At 49.2% G+C, this 17,331-nt stretch overlaps 1 protein-coding gene across 1 annotated transcript in view; it reads left to right on the top strand.

The window, feature by feature from the left end:
* The window catches only part of NKAIN1 (sodium/potassium transporting ATPase interacting 1), a 536,625-nt gene that overhangs the window by 373,606 nt on the left and 145,688 nt on the right, over window positions 1-17,331 (top strand). Inside the window, exon 2 of the mRNA XM_069623039.1 lies at window positions 14,967-15,104. Coding sequence (XP_069479140.1) covers window positions 14,967-15,104 — 138 coding nt within the window. The remainder of the gene's footprint in view (window positions 1-14,966; window positions 15,105-17,331) is intronic.

Below are 17,331 nucleotides of genomic sequence, written 5' to 3'. Positions count from 1 at the left end.
CCTTGCACTAACCTCCGCACATGTATCCACCCGGTCAACGTTGTATCTGCCAAGTGGACATTGTGTGGGTGATGGGGCCTTCTGTCCATTTACCTGTGGTAATTACCTGACATACATCTATCCTTGGGTTTAAAGGAGAGCCTACAGGTGGGGATAGGGGGTGGGAGGTGTTCTTTGATTGGTGGTGCCTGGGTCATTGGCATAGCATGCGCTGTGTGGTAAAGGCTGTGCCCAAGTTCCCATCTTCATATCACTGAGTACTGATTTGCAAGTATTAAGTGCCGCTTAGAAGCACACATGTATGTACCTCCGCAAGCCGACAGGCCATGTGGGGCCTCCCCTACCCAGATCAGATTTTATTCCAATCCAAGCCCCTTCACTGGACTCTCCAGGCCTTCCAGTGAGGATCGGTGGGTAGTGGCTAGGTCTAGGCTGTCTCTGGACTTGCCCAGCAGAGTGCAGTGTATTCCAGCCAACCTGGGTCATCCTGAAACCTGCCATCGCCCACGTACGCCGGCGAGTAATCTTGGTGGAAATATGGGCATTACGAGACGTGGGCCTGTGGCACCGGAGCGCCGTGCCCCGAGCTCGACTGCCTGGAAGCTCCCTGGCCCTACGCTTTCTTGGGGTTCTTGCTTTGCAGTATGGTGGATTGAGCCCCTCTCGGCACCAGTGGCGTGTCCGACTCTTTTGACTGGGGTGGCCCAAGTGGGGCATGGGTGGTATGAAGTACCAGCGCATACACACACATAGCGATCATAGTTTAGGATAATGGGGTGGCACCTGGGATGGCCAATTAGATTCCAGGGGTAGCACGTGCCACTCCAGGCCACCCCTTGGACACACCACTGTCGGGCTAATCCTGTGCTCCTCTGGGAATACTCTTAATAAGCCACTCTTACCTAACTGCACAGTGCTCCTCTGGAAATATTCTTAATAGCCACTCTTACCTTACTGCACAGTGCTCCTCTGGAATACTCTTAATAAGCCACTCTTACCTAACTACACAGTGCTTCTCTGGGAATACTCTTAATAAGCCACTCTTACCTAACTGCACAGTGCTCCTCTGGGAAGACTCTTAATAAGCCACTCTTACCTAACTACACAGTGCTCCTCTGGGAATACTCTTAATAAGCCACTCTTACCTAACTGCACAGTGCTCCTCTGGGAAGACTCTTAATAAGCCACTCTTACCTAACTACACAGTGCTCCTCTGGGAATACTCTTAATAAGCCACTCTTACCTAACTGCACAGTGCTCCTCTGGGAATACTCTTAATAAGCCACTCTTATCTTACTGCATAGTGCTCCTTTGGGAATACTCTTAATAAGCCACTCATACCTTACTGCACAGTGCTCATCTGGAAATACACTTAATAAGCCACTCTTACCTAACTGCCCTCTGCTCCTCTGGGAATACTCTTAATAAGCCACTCTTACCTAACTGCACAGTGCTTCTCTGGGAATACTCTTAATGAGCCACTCTCACCTAACTACACAGTGCTTCTCTGGGATTACTCTTAATGAGCCACTCTTACCTAACTGCACAGTGCTCCTCTGGAAATATTCTTAATAGCCACTCTTACCTTACTGCACAGTGCTCCTCTGGAAATACTCTTAATAAGCCACTCTCACCTAACTACACAGTGCTTCTCTGGGAATACTCTTAATGAGCCACTCTTACCTAACTGCACAGTGCTCCTCTGGAAATATTCTTAATAGCCACTCTTTTTTTAATTTTTTTTTTTAACTTTGTTTATTTTAAATCAAGGCAGGATGACAAGTACAGACATTATAAGCAGTGGTTATTTAGGCATGTTGATCCCCAGTCCTTTATCCCCCCCTGTGTTTCCTCCCTCCCCCTTCCCTTTGGTCCATCTGTCCCTTAGGCCTTGTAGGCGGGCTCTTCCCTCCCGGGCTGTTCAGTTTGGGCCTCAGCGTCTATGTATCTTCCTCCGGGATCTCCTGATTTTTTAAGATCCAGCGGGCCCCGGTAGGTTTATAGGTCAGGGCGGGGAAGCGTTGGTCGAATTCCAGCACTGGGGCCCAGATATTCTGGAAACGATGAAGAGTACCCGCTTGTGCTGCTGTCACTTTCTCCGCTACCAAAATGTCCCAAAGTTTGGTCCACCATTGGGCTATGTGAGGACCTTCTGGGGTTTTCCAAGCTCGGGCCACCACCGTTTTCCCTGCTAGTAGGCAGTGGGTTAGTAGTTTCGCTCTGGGTCTGGAGCGCGAGTAGGTCCCGGGAATTGGAGCTCCCAGCAAAACCGGTTCTGGTTCCAGGGGAATCGTTGCTCCGGTAATTTGTCTGATGGACCCTAGGCAAGCTTTCCAGAATGGTTGGATCTTCGGGCAAGCCCACCACATGTGGAAGAAGGAGCCTGGGTGGCCGCATCCTCTCCAGCAAGAATGATCCACCTGGGGGTTCATATGGTGAAGTCTGAGGGGCGGATAGTACCACCGCAGCGTGATCTTGTACGCACATTCCCTATTGGTGATGCAGGTGGATGAGGTGTGTGTTCTGGTCCATATGTCAACCCAGGTTTGATCCTCTATCGGGTGACTCAGGTCCGCCTCCCATTGGGCCATGCAGCGGGTTTTTGTGGTCAGGAAGTCGCTTAGGAAGTGCCTGTATGGGGTGGATACTCTGCCGCGGGTTGGAAGGTCTCCCAGAGTGAGTTCTAGGGCAGTAGGAGGGCGTGTTGCTGCTTGCAGAGTTTGGGGATGTGAGCACCAGTGGCGTAGTTGAATGTATGTGAATCTATCCCGTTCCTGGAGTTGGAATTTCTCCTTGCATTGGGCGAATGTGAGAGGTCTCCCCCCTGTATACAGCTGGTCTATGGTCTCCAGCCCGCCTTTGATCCAGTTACGAAAATTGCGAGGATTCGTTCCCGGTGCGAACGTTGGATTATGAAAGACCGGGGAACGTGGGCTCAGTCCTCTTGGCACTCCCTTTCGTTTTAGCGCCCAGTCCCAGGTGCTAAGGGTGTGTTTGGTTGATAGCAGGAGCTCTCCCCATTGGGTCCTGAGGGGGGGCGGGATGTGTGGTAGAAATCGTAGGGGTAGGGGCGCCCGTGATTGTTCCAGCTCTACCCATCTGGGGCGGTTTGTCGTATTTTGCCAGGCCTGGACCTGGGCCAGTTGGGCTGCCACTCTGTAGGCCTGCAAGTCTGGGACCCCCAGCCCTCCCAATTTGGAACTCCCCAGCATAGTTCTGAGAGGGATTCTCACTTTCTTACCTCTCCAGATAAAGTTCAGCATTTTTCTCTGGATCCCTCGAAGAGTTGGCGTGGGGATTGATACTGGTAGGGAGGCACAGGCGTATAGGAATCTCGGAAGGAGGTTCATCTTGCATGCAGTGATGCGCCCGAGCAGTGAGATCTCTTGGGTCTCCCAGCGCTTCAAGTCGCCTTCCAGTTCTTTAAAGATTCGGGGGAAATTGGCTTTGTACGTGTCCCTTGGGTCAGCCGGGATGTGGACCTCTAGATAGGGGATGGCACTCTTTTCCCATGTTATCGGGCACATCTTAGTCAATGGTTCTCGTTCTGCTGGGGTGAGGCCGATACCCAAGGCGGATGATTTATCAAAGTTTATGGTGAGGCCTGAGACTTCGCCGTAGCTGGCGATTTCACATATCGCGTGTTTGAGAGATGAGTGGGCCTCCGAGATCGTGAGCAGAATGTCATCCGCGTATAGGGCGAGTTTGTGATGCGTGGGGCCACTTTGTATGCCCTTGATTTGGTCATTTCGCCTGATCTTTTGTGCGAAGGGCTCCATGGTGAGTGCAAAGAGCAAGGGCGACAGTGGACAGCCTTGCCGGGTTCCGCATGATAAGGGGATTGGGGCCGAGTTATGTCCGTTGATCCTCAGGCTAGTTTTAGGGCTATCATAGTTGGCTAGAACCATCGTTTGGAAAGCTGGCCCGAAGCCGAAGGCCCCTAGGGTGTGTCTCATGAATGTCCAATCCACCCTATCAAACGCCTTAGCTGCGTCGAGAGCCACCAAGACTAGTTTTTGGGAGTTCCGGGAGGCGAGGTCCACCAGGTTCAGGGTTCTCCGGATGTTGTCACCTGCTGTCCGGTGTAGGATGAAACCTGCCTGGTCGGGGTGAATGATCTTCGGCAAGATGCGGTTTAAGCGGGTTGCTAGAATTTTTGAGTATATGTTCGCATCAATGTTTAAAAGTGCGATCGGTCTGTAGGATGTTATGCTTCTTGGATCTTTTCCAGGTTTAGGCAGGAGGATGGTGGTTGATTCCTGCATCGATGGGGTCACCGCTCCCGTTTCCCTGAAGGAGTTGAATAGGGTAGCCAGGTGGGGGGTCAATTGTGCTCTGAATAGTTTGTAAAACCTGGTTGAGAAGCCGTCCGGGCCGGGGGCCCGTGTTTTAAGGGATTTGATGGCCTCCTCAATTTCCTCCCCTGTAATGGGCTCCTCCAGTTCGTCTCTCGTTGCGTCGGAGAGCCGGGGCACTGCTGCCTGCTGTAGGTATTCCTTCTGTTGTGGTAAGTTTCGTGGGGTTGCCTTCATGATTTGGGTCAAATAATCTATTGCGAGGCGTTGCTTTTCAGGCTCTTAGTATAGTGTGACCCCGTTGGAATCACGCAGGCCCGTGATTGCGTTGACGCGTCTCTGCTTGGCTAGTTTGGCCACCAGGAACTTGTTCGCCTTGTTACCCTTCGCGTAGTATGACTGTTTGGCCTTCGCCATTAGTTGGGCGGTTTGTTCCGCATAGTGGGCCTCCAGTTTTTTCCGTGCCGTACGAATGATCCGTTGCGTTTTGGGGGACCAGTCTTTCTCCTTATGGAGTGCCTCGGCCTCTCTTAGTTCGTTCTCTAGGGCCGTCCGGGTCTGACGCTTGTCTCGGTGGTAGGCCGCACCTTGGGCTATCAGGGAGCCCCTGATTACTGCCTTCATGGCGTCCCAGTTGTTCGCTAATGAGGTGTCTGAGGCTGGGTTTTCGTTAAAGAAATTTCTTATTCCTGTTGCGATCTTGTCTCTGGTGGCCATGTCGTTAAGGATCGGGTCGTACAACATCCATTTACGTGGGTTATTGGGTTAGGGTTGTGAACCCGGAGTTCCAGGAGCACTGAGGCGTGGTCGGATATCGCTCTTGTGCCGATGGAGACTTCTTTGACTGAGGGGAACGTTTGCGGGGAGATCAGGAACAGGTCGATCCTTGAAAAGGTGCGATGGACGAAAGAGTAAAAAGAGAAATCTTTTTCGTCAGGGTGGAACACCCGCCATGAGTCTATTATCTCCAGGGTCCTGAAGAGTCGGAGGAGGCTAAGTGCTTGGGCGAAGTCGCCTGGAGTCGGGGGGTGTGATCGGTCTTTGGTGGGGTCGGGAACCCTATTGAAATCCCCACCGACAATTGTTTGGCCCTCCACAAAGCTAGCGAGAGATGTGCCCAAGGAGTCATAGAAGTGTGACTGTCCAGTGTTAGGGGCGTACACTGAGATGAGAGTATATAGGTCTCCCATCAGGAGGCATTTGACCGCTGTAAATCGGCCTTCTCGGCATATTTTCGTTTCCAGAATCTGTGGGTTCAAGTCTTTCCTGAAGAGAATCGACGTACCTCCTTTTTTGTTTGTGCCAGAGGCGAAGAATTGGAGCGGGAATAACCGGGATCGAAGACGGGTTACATCTGCCGGCAGCAGGTGAGTCTCTTGGAGCATGGCTATCGCTGCGTCGTCGTCCCGGAGTTTCAGTAGAATTGCCTTTCGCTTGTTAGGGGAGTTCAGGCCATTAACATTCAGGGAGAGGACCCGAAGCGTCTGGAGGTCCACTGAAGACTCACTCTCCTTTCCTTGGGTTAGGGTGGGTCGTGGGGCGGTGATTCAACTGCCATGTCTGTTAGGGTATCTCTTGATATCATCCTGCACGTGAGGTTTTAACGCGGAACCCCAACGGGGGGCCGGAACTTTAACAGGGGGGTAGACCGACATTGTAAGTACGGTCGTACCTACTGCCAACAGGGCCAACTGTCCCATCACGTATCGTGTACTGTGGGTTTCCAAGGAACAAGGGATGGAAAGTATACTTGGAGTGTGTATGAACCATGGGTATGGCCCGCCGCCACCGCATTCAAGGTTCCTTAGCTCGAAATCTAGGTGGCGGGTCCTACTTTTAGGTAGGGGCATCTGTGTCCAGGCTCAATTGCTGACGGAACCTGGGATCGTGGAAGCGTCCCCGTTCATCTCTTTCTGTTGCTCTGCTGGGTTGACGACCATGGCGTGCGTTTGGGCTTTGGAGAGGGAAGCGGTCCAGAGTCTTCGGTCCCCTCTGGGTTTGGCGTGGAAGGATCTCGGGGCGAGGTTGGATGTAAGAATTTCTCTGCGTCTTCCAAGTGGCTGATTCGGCGTAGGGTGCCATTATATGTAAACTGGAGAGCTGTCGGAAACAGCCACCTGTAACGGATCTGTTGCTCCTGAAGGAACACTGTCAGAGGCCGAAGTGCTCTTCTTTTCTGGAGAGTAAGTGGTGAGAGGACCTGGTATATTTGAAGTGGAGTGCTCTGAAAAGTGATCTCATCTCCTTGGCGACTGATCGCTGATATTGCCTCTTTGGTCGTGAAGAAGTGGACCCTGGTAATAACATCTGGGAGGGGGGTCCGAATCTGTCCCACGGCGCGGGCGGAGTCTGTGGGTCCGGTCCAGCAGGAGCTGGGATTTGTCCAGGTCCGGGAGTAGGGCCTCAAAGAAGCTTCCCACGTAGTCCGCTAGCTTGTTGTCGGGGATAGAGGATGGGACACCCCGAATGCGGAGGTTATTGCGGCGTGCCCTGTTTTCAAGGTCTTCATGTTTGAACTCCAGGATCTCGTATTTGTGATGCAGGGAATCGATGGATTTTTGCACTTCCCCCAGTGTGGTAGCGTGATCCTGAGAATGGTCCTCGATCTCTCCGAGCCTCTGTTCGATTTCTGTGACCCTCTGGTCCGTTTGATCAACTTTAGCGGTGAGTTCCCAAAGGCAGGCGCGAAACTCTGATTTGATATCCGCCATGAAGGCTATCAGGTCTCCTTTGGTGGCGAGGGCGCCCCTGTCTTCTTGTGGCTTCTGTGGGGTCAGTTTAGGAGGATCCTGTTTCTTGGGTTTCTCCGGTGCAGTAAACATGGCGGAGATATCTGTGCCCTTGCTCACCTTCGTTTGCCTCGACATGCTGCTCGTATCAGGCGGTCTTGATTGAGAGAGTAGCAGCAGGGCCTAGGGCGGTGGGAGACTGCGCTCGGGGTGTATTTCGCACTCGACCTCCGCTCTGGGCTAGATCTGGGCGAGTGGGCAGGGGCGCCCCAGGAAGCGTTGGTGTGGGGGAGAATCTCCATCGGGGATGGTGAAGGATGGCTGATTGTTGCACGAGGGGGGGGTATGTCGCTACGATGAGGCCCACAGGTTCAAGGCCTCTCTGGGTGAAAGCACGTCTTCCGTTGCTTCCCCGCCCCTCCTCCGGTCTCCATCGGTGGTCTCTCGCTGGTGGGGGTTCCAGGTCCCTCTGTGAGCTTCTCGTGTGCGGTTTTGTGATGGTATAGGCTGTCGTTGAGCGGGGGTCCCGACTCGTTCTGCGTAGCGTGGGGAGGGGTGGAAGCCCACTCTCCCGGTCCCTCGGAGTGTGCGCCGGGAACTCAGGCCCTAGTCGCCGAGGCTGCACACCGGTGTGTTCTGGGTCGCCTTGGTATGAATCGGATGATTCTGTGCTAGAGTCCGCTCCCCCTCTCCAGCTCTCCAGCTCCCCAGTGTTCTAGGGCCCCGCTACCGCCGGGTGCGGAGTGTGCTGCTGGGTTCCGGCTTGGCGGCCATCTTGGTTTCTTCGGTTGGAGACGGGGGAGAAGTTCGGCCGCTGAATTCTGGTAGAACGCCTCCTCGGTCGAAGGCTATGTTTGGCCAGGTTGTGCCATGTCGGTTCCGGTCGCCTTAGATGGCATTGGCGACGCGGAAACCCGCTTAGAACTGCCGGGATTCGACGGCGGCGGCGGCGGGCATCCCACGGGCGGCCTCAGAGGAGCGACCACATCGATGGCGCTCCAAGCCACGCCCCCCTTAATAGCCACTCTTACCTTACTGCACAGTGCTCCTCTGGAATACTCTTAATAAGCCACTCTTACCTAACTACACAGTGCTTCTCTGGGAATACTCTTAATATGCCACTCTTACCTAACTGCACAGTGCTTCTCTGGGAATACTCTTAATAAGCCACTCTTACCTAACTGCACAGTGCTCCTCTGGGAATACTCTTAATAAGCCACTCTTACCTAACTACACAGTGCTCCTCTGGGAATACTCTTAATAAGCCACTCTTACCTTACTGCACAGTGCTCATCTGGAAATACACTTAATAAGCCACTCTTACCTAACTGCCCTGTGCTCCTCTGGGAATACTCTTAATAGCCACTCTTACCTTACTGCACAGTGCTCCTCTGGAATACTCTTAATAAGCCACTATTACCTAACTACACAGTGCTTCTCTGGGAATACTCTTAATAAGCCACTCTTACCTAACTGCACAGTGCTCCTCTGGGAATACTCTTAATAAGCCACTCTTATCTTACTGCATAGTGCTCCTCTGGGAATACTCTTAATAAGCCACTCATACCTTACTGCACAGTGCTCATCTGGAAATACACTTAATAAGCAACTCTTACCTAACTGCCCTGTGCTCCTCTGGGAATACTCTTAATAAGCCACTCTTACCTAACTGCCCTGTGCTTCTCTGGAAATACTCTTAATAAGCCACTATTACCTAACTGCCCTGTGCTCCTCTGGAAATACTCTTAATAAGCCACTCTTACCTAACTGCCCTGTGCTCCTCTGGGAATACTCTTAATAAGCCACTCTTATCTTACTGCATAGTGCTCCTCTGGGAATACTCTTAATAAGCCACTCATACCTTACTGCACAGTGCTCCTCTGGAAATACTCTTAATAAGCCACTCTTACCTACCTGCCCTGTGCTCCTCTGGGAATACTCTTAATAAGCCACTCTTACCTAACTGCCCTGTGCTTATATCGTTCTGATGAAATAATGTAGCCAGGAGAAATCCCTGCCTAAGTAACTCAACAACTGTGCCTAACCTCAGGGTGGTATGGTGTTATAGACTTACCGATTGGTCTTTTTGAGAGAAAGGAGGTGCCACTTTCCCAGTATGTCAAATGTATATTTGAGGCGACGAGGAACATTCTTTGGTTCTTTTTGTACGCACGAGCCATGAATGACGCGAGGAAGTCCGGATGCGCAGGGATCACCTGTTGCAATGACGAAGCACAATATCAAATGCTGCCAACCTTCAGTGTACAGCTTCCAGTCTAGGGTTTTTTGTGGCTTTGGGCATTTTGTGTAGAATAATTTCAAAACTAGAACGTTATTATGTTTGTACATTTTAGCACCTGCGGTCCAGCGCTGATGGCCTATTTCTAAACTTAAAAAGAGGACAACAGTCACCTTTCTCTTTTAAAAGTAAAGACATTGGTCTAGATACGTTTTGGTTCCAGAATTTTCTTTGCTGGCCAGTTGTGAAACTGCTCCAAATTACCCAAAAAGTTTGCAGTGAAAAAAAAACATTATTCCCAAGAAAAGCAACTGTATGCAAAAATACACTTCAAAAAGGAAGCCATTTGCAATTTGCTACTTCAAATTGGCAGGAAAGCAGTGACCAATTCACTTTGTGTTGAAATAGTGAAGATTTCAGATTGTCAGTCTGTTACACTAATTAAGAAAATGTAAGAAAAAAACCCGACCACCCTTCAGGGGAGTCCAACGCCTCCCCTGCGTTGAAGTACTCAGCGGCATCCTTCTCTATGCACAAGTGCACGCCATGTTGGCTCTTAGACCGGTGTGTTGGACGGGTTTTATTGCCCACGGTGGTCTCTGAAGCTGCTGACCGTGCAGCGGCGTAAGTCATCGTAATGTGCGTGATTACTCTGAATTCAGAGCGGGAAAGTAATGGCCTTGCATAAATGGCCTTGTAGTGTTCTCGAACGTTAATTCCTAGAAATGATCGGTGCAAGTGCCTCCTCCCCGCCAGCATGGCCGGAGCCTATCAATCGCAGCCGCTGTTTTATTATCCTTTCCTTCCTGATCGATTAATCCCATAGACCGGGGACGGTCCAGACTTGCCTGCCCTTATGCACAGTGTAATGCAGCTCAAGAGCCCTCAAAGTGCTGGTTTAGAGAGTAGCCGGCAACCCTGGGGTGCTATTCAGACCCTTTTGTGGTTGGCCTCTAGACACAGTTCCTGCCAATGCCAATGAACTTGCCCGTGCATCTCTTAAGAAGTTTACGGCCATCATCATGTCCAGAGCGGGGGCAAGAGCGCAGGCAATGAAGTCACTTCTGGCAATCTAGTCACCAGCAGCAACAGGCAGATAGATAGAACATGTGGTCAGAGGCCCATGACAGCTTACATAGGCATGTGTGTATTTTATGGCCTCACATTTTCCCGCCACCTAATAAAACAACATATTTTAGGCAACTCAATCAATGTCTTACTATTTTTTTAGGACTTTTGTATTTTCATCAAGGACATACAAGAGTAACAATGTTTTAATGGGATTAACAGGATCAGAGTGGAGAACTATAACTGGGACAATTGTCTACAGGAGAGCTGTTGTGATTACCGTGTTGTTAATGCACTTCACTTGTTCAGACTTCGGGATGCTCCTGCAGCCACTAACCCCAGCTAGGCCTACCTGGTGGTGCCTCCAGCACATTCTCCCGTGGCATCCCCTGGGCTGCAGTGGTGGTGTGAGCTTAAGGAAGCATCCTTAAATTGGGCTGCAGGTTTTGACTACCGAGTAGTCTCTGTAGTGCCTCTGGCACCCTCCCCCTGCAGAGAAGTGATTCCTCCCCAGGTCAGGGAGCTCTACACACTTGCCCTACAACGCCACCAGCTGCATAAGAATCGAAATTGACATGCTGTCAATTACACACCCTTTCTTAGAGACAAAGTAATTGACGCTCTCAATGTAAGTAGATCTCTGTTATTCATTTGGCCTGATGAGGAACTTGTTGAGAGAATACGCCGCATTCATGGTGCTGTGATTCATGCAAGTGTGGCGGGAACTTGATGTTAATAATAGTTCATGTTCACATGTATGTACTAGGATGTATGCCATGCTCTGCTCCCATTTGCATGTTCTCCGGGCGATCTATATGGCACACTTTGAAATCTGGACAGGCAAAGTTAAATGCTAGTAACATACCTGAATCATTATTAAAAGACTTTAGTGAACAGTGATATTTCAGTGCTCGATGAAAAGTTGTTAATCCAGGAACGTGACTGCATAATGTGCCAAGTGTTCCACAGATGGGGTGCAGCAGTAGACACCACCCGTTCTCTTATTGAGAGAAATGCGAAGAAAGATACTCATCTTAGCTTTGGTCTCTTGGTGGAACATGTGCGTTTGGTCTGATTTGTGGGTACACAGTGCATTGCACCGAGAGAACTCAGTACTAAAATATCACCTTGTATATTTTGGCATTGGGCAGAGTGTAGTGAGGGGAGAAATAGGTGCATGTGTTCTCTGCACTGGGGAGCAGAATCTGTGGGAGTCTGGTCCATTCCAGTCTCTGCACTCGAGTGGAAGACATATAGACTGTGGCAATGGGCAAGTCTACATCAGAACTCGAATTTTTCCAGTCTGGTCTTGACGCCTGGGCTTCAAGGCGGACGATGTTGAGTAAAGGATCGGTGCTGGCAGACCCACACGCCCTAGTCAGCTATAACTAGTAGTGAACCAGGAACAGTAGGCAGCCAGTTTACAGCAGGACCAGGAGGGCCAAAAGACTGCCTCAGAACCACTTGCCGGAAGATGGATGCAGGTCACTCACCTGGAAGTGTAGAGGAACAAACGTGAACAAACTCCTCTCACTGCAGGAACGTTGCCGGATGAGGCTTTAAACCAACCAGTAACTGAACAGAAACCTGCCAGCAGCAATAGCCCGCACAAACAAGAAGTTACTGGAGCAAAACAAAACTCTGGGAGCAGAACGCATGTGCGATTCTGCAGCAAAGCATTGCTGTGACCGCAATAGGCCCTCTTCCCGATGCTGCAAGGGACTTCAGGATAGTGTCTATCTGCTTACGTTGCATCCACCACCCCATCCAATAGGAAGCTTCCTCATTTCTTTTGGCAGCTACCACCTGACTGCCATGCCCAGTCTGGCGCCATCATTGTTGGAGTCGGTAGCCTCCCGTTTGTCCTTGTGGGGTAAACACGAAATGGCTCTACATCCTCAAGGAGCCTTGCCAAACCGAACTGGCTTGGCTGCCTCCCAAACCGGGTCCGGTCTGGGTGAATGGGTGAATGGGGACTTACCGGGTCATTCCGACCCTGGAGGACCCGGTAAGTTCCCATTCAACCAACCATTCCCCATTCCCATTTGAGCCCCCATAGAGCTCAATGGGAATGGGGAAGGCGCTAATAACAGGGCCGCGAATAGTGGCCCGTTATTAGCGCCCTGGTTCCTTAGCGGTCAGACCACACGTCCTTTACGGTTCCCGCTAAGGGACCTTGGAATTGGGTGGTAAGGGATTACCGGCACCGGTCTCCTTACCGGTGCCCGGCATCCCTTACCGCCCAACTCGTAATGACCCCCAAAGACTCTTCACAGGAGGACACCAGAGGAAGCCAATGCAAGAGGATGAACAACTGGGAGAGAGATGACAAGATCTGAGCAGGTGAATAGCCTTCCCCCCACCCCCCAAGCCTTCAAAAACATCTTAGTGCTAAATGTGCTGAAATCCAACAAGTTATTAAGGATTCGGCAAAACTAACTTTGCTTAAATCTGAAACCAGACTTAATGAATGTGGAATCACAGGGCCAAATGGTATTAGACCTACGGCAACCTGAGGTGTAATCATTTAAAGATTTGGCTCTGAGACCCAAGGGCACACACTCCGTATCTTTGTTTTGCCTTAGTGTGAATGAGCGTGCTCAAGTGGGAATGTGCACCCTCCCGTAAGTGGGCACGGCTTGGAGTCACTAGTTTGTACCTTTGTGTTGGGGCATCTTGATCACAGGGATACCTCATCTTTAAAGCTTCCACAGTGCCCACTTGGAAGCTCCAACTACTGCCGAATGCTGCAGATTAAAACATTGAAACAGAGCTCCCGTGTTATCTCTACGCCGATTGCGCCCGCGCATCTTGCGCGGTCAGCCCTGGTTATTAGTACCTTCGTCAGCAGGGTCCTGACCCAGAATACCTGGAAGAAGGTCGCCAATTAAGATCACCGGCCGCTCAAAGACCCCCTTAACTTTGGCCAATGGCAGGCTCCGTTATGTAGCTTGTTGATGGGTCGATTGGTGCTCTAGTAGACCCTCCCTCACCTAGATCTCTTGAATTCAACCCGAAATTCTCATACATTGGGTTTCTTGTGGGAAAATTATTTGATATACATTGGGGTTTCTAAAGAAGTCCGAGTATACTTAACTGCCAACCACACAGACATAGAACACTTATATCTACATTTATTTATCTTTTAAGGGTTCTTGCAAAACACATATCGGTGGAGACATTGATCGGTAGAGACATTGACACCCTCCTTGTTAGGACCGGGCTCCTGTAATCCTCCTAGAGAGAGAAGAGCAGATTATCAAAACCATCCCATATGGACCCTTTTTTCCTAGTTAAGGACTTTATTCAACATGTTGATATCCCCATTTACTAATAAGAACAAAGATGATCCATGCCAGAAAATTGACCTAAAAAAGAAATGGCCAAAACCACTGTCAGCTGCTCCGCACAATTATTACATCTAGTTAAGGTACTATTCTAACATCAGACTAGAATATTTGACATCAAGAAATTGACGGTGGACTTAGTCAATTCTTTTCCATTTGATGAAATCGTATACAGTTATTAAGAACAAGATGGAATTATTGCCAGGAAGCGTTTTGTACCAGGAATATGGGTGGGTGTCGACAGTGCAGGTTTTCCACTATGAGGTAGTGGAGGTAGGCTGAAGAATGCCAATATGTGTTCATCGTACAAGGTGGAAGTGTGACGTGCGGAAAAGGGTTTGGGAGAGGGTCATGATGATAGATACACGAACATTCCCAAACTTGAATACACACAGAACAATATCAGTATTTCTCAGCCAAAAAGTAATCCGGCAACTAGGGTTCGAAACAGACACAAGTGATTTTATAACTTGTATTTCCAGTAAGGATAGGGACAAGACAGAGCAAATTCCCATAAAAAGGGATGGACTCAAAAAGTTAATTGAAGGAGTGTATTTATGAATATAGGATTTTAGGCTGTCACAAGGCACTGTAAGGGAAGAGGAGAGCGGGAAGGAGAGGGAAATAGCGGTGAGTTTGGAAGCGAAATCTAGGGGATGACAGTAGAAAGGCCCACAGTCTGATAGTCAAAACCTACCAAGTGACCACAACGCAGGTTGTTGTTTTCATTTTGATAAAAACGCAGGATCTTTTTTAGAAATTATATGTTTATTAAGTTAACTATTATTTTTGTGGGTGCAATAGTTCTAAGAAATCAAGGGTTGTGATTGGGTAAATGCAGGTTGTGTGTGTGTCTGTATCAAAAGTTGGAAGGAAAATGGGCAGACTGGACGGGTCTGCCGGAACTCATCTGATGTCAATGATGAATTTGTTGATGGCGCATGGACTTTGTTAGTTTTGTTCCGTTGTTCCGATGTTCAGAGTTCTGCAGTCAAAGTGACACATGTTTCAAAGGCTGTTTCTGAACAAGTAGTTCTCCGGTGGAATAACCCTCAGCACCGCCCTCCCACAACCCCACGAGGTGCAATTTGCTATGCGACGGCCAATGAATCATGCAAGACAATTCCGTCTGTTGAAACTAATTGTGCGTGGAAGAGCTCATTAATTACTTGCCAGTCTGTGCTTCAATGCCCTGCGAGGCCCAGTGAGTAACTCTGTCCTCTTTCTCTCTCTCTCTCTCTCTTCCTCTCTCTCTCTCTCTCTCTCTTTCTCTGTTGTTGCTTTGCAGATCGCGGCCCTAGAGCGGCAGATCTTCGACTTCCTGGGGTACCAGTGGGCACCCATCCTAGCCAACTTCCTACACATCATGGCCGTCATCCTTGGTATCTTTGGGACCGTCCAGTACAGGTCGAGATATCTCATAATGGTAAGTGAGGCAATGCCTCTAGCTGTCTTCCTGTAGAAACCTGGATGTGACCTTTGAGGTGTTAGGTCAGGTCTCCCTGAACACGCCAAGGTCTGTTGACCTGTCTGTCTCCTGACCTGTTTGATAGCAGCTTGTTTGTCTCCTCCCCCCTCCCACTCTCTCCCTCTCTTGTTTCTCCTCCCTCTCCCCCTCCAGCATTATCTGAAATGTTGTCAGGCCCAGTATGATAGTTGCTTATTTTGTTCTTCTCCTTCTCCCTTACTCCAACCCTCCCTCCCCCACCCACCCACCTATTGTTAAATTCCGGCACTACCTCAATTGTCACCAGGCACAGTAATGTAGCCGCTTGTCTGTCTCATTCTCCTCCCTACCTCCCCTCCCTCCTTATGTCCAAAAGCTCTTGCACTATCTGAAATGTCGCCAGGCTGATTATGATAGTTATTTTTCACATTCTGTATTTATCAAGGACTGTAGGAATGTCACTGTATTCTTCCATGTTACCTCACTGCCTTGAAGCGCTTTGAAACACATTGTGTATAGGCACTATATAAATAAACAATCAATCAGTGTTTGCGATGTGCGACTCATCGGAATCTCCTAGGGGTATATACAGACCCTACTTCCCCTTTGTCTTCTGCACTGAAATTAGATACACGCTACTCGGTAAGGATTCCCCCTGCTTCCTGACGAGCCCTGGCCTCCACTTCTGGTAAGTTAGTCCCCTTCCAGATAAGCAAAGAAACCCCCCATGAAACATACAGAGATAGAGAGAATAAACTCCAGTAGCACACTGGACATATTCCGCGACACATCTATGAGACCAAGAAACCAGCCAGAACATTTGGGTGCGTATCACACTCCATGATTATGGAAGTCAGTCAAAGGGAAGGCCGCCCACCCGTACACATCTGCTGTCGTGCACCATTTTAAGACACATCACAAAACACATCTTCTATTAGAATGCAGCTATCACCCACAACAGAATTGGACTTACATTTTTACTCCCTAAAAATCATTTTACTCCCAACTTTAAAAAATCGGGAGTACAATGCTCCCACTTCCAAATCTTATCTGGAGCATTGGCTGACAAAGAGCCTCATGTGGTCCTGAAAGCTAGCAGACAAAAATATGAGTCTGCCTAGTAAAAATATCATTTCTGCAAGACCCGTTGTTATTTTTTGCTTTTTTAATTTTAGGTAAACAACAACCTGCACTGGTCTTGTTAACTAAGCTCTAACCCACTGTCCGCTTTCCACTGTATCTTCCTCACTGCTTGGTTTGTCCTCCAAATTCACCACCTATTGTACTCGGTCCTTCCCTTTTTTCTCTTCTCCAACAGTGCTTCCAGGCGACCTGAATCCTACCGCGTACACACACTAGTACAGTGGTTTGCAACTTGCAGCTCTCCTATCTAATTTGGACTATAACTCCCATGGTCCCTCGCCATCAGCAATACTAGCTGGGGCTGAAGGGAGTTGTAGTTTAAAACTTCTAGCAAGCCAAAGGCTGCAGGCCCCTGCAGCTGGCCAGTACAGTGAAAATCAGCAATACCCCTGCACTTCAACAAACACGTTTTACTGTTTTTTTCCAGTAGACAATATGAGACAAATAACAGTAATTCATATTGTTCAAAATTACTATGATGGATTTCATGGATAACGTTTCCAACAACTGAATCTGCTGGAGTGACCGGGTAAAAGAATAAGCTTGCAGGAATTTCATGATAGCCATGTTACTTGAAAGGTCTTCCTTTGACCATGTTAAATATATAATGTGTGCCAACATTCTGCATTTCGACCCTTTCAGTCATCGTGGAGTACCACCAATATTACACTGTTAACTCTGAAACGCACAAAAGAGCAAAGAGGGCAAACTCTGCACTCTTACTGCAGAGCCCTGACTTGTGCATTTCATCTAGTGTGGCCTCTCTCTCACTGAATTTGGGCAGCTTAGGCCGCTGGGGCAGCAACAATCTGGTAAAGTCAAAACGCCAATAAGTATAAACTAATAACATAGTGAGTAGTTTCATAAGCAGACAAAAGGTAATTTCAGTTACCACCCATATACAAACTAGGATCTCACATAAATAGGTGATGCCATCTGATGCCAGTTATATACGCTAATGGCAGGTCTAATCATCATGGCCCTGTGTCTTGGTTAGGGGTCTCCAACTCCAGTCCTCCAGAGTTACACCAGGTTTTTAGGATAACCTCTGAGTGAATTTCTC

This window comes from Ambystoma mexicanum, chromosome 11 (genome assembly GCF_040938575.1).
Source record: "Ambystoma mexicanum isolate Mex_15411 chromosome 11, UKY_AmexF1_1, whole genome shotgun sequence".
NCBI lineage: Eukaryota > Metazoa > Chordata > Amphibia > Caudata > Ambystomatidae > Ambystoma > Ambystoma mexicanum.
This window is presented reverse-complemented; position numbering and strand designations above follow the sequence as displayed.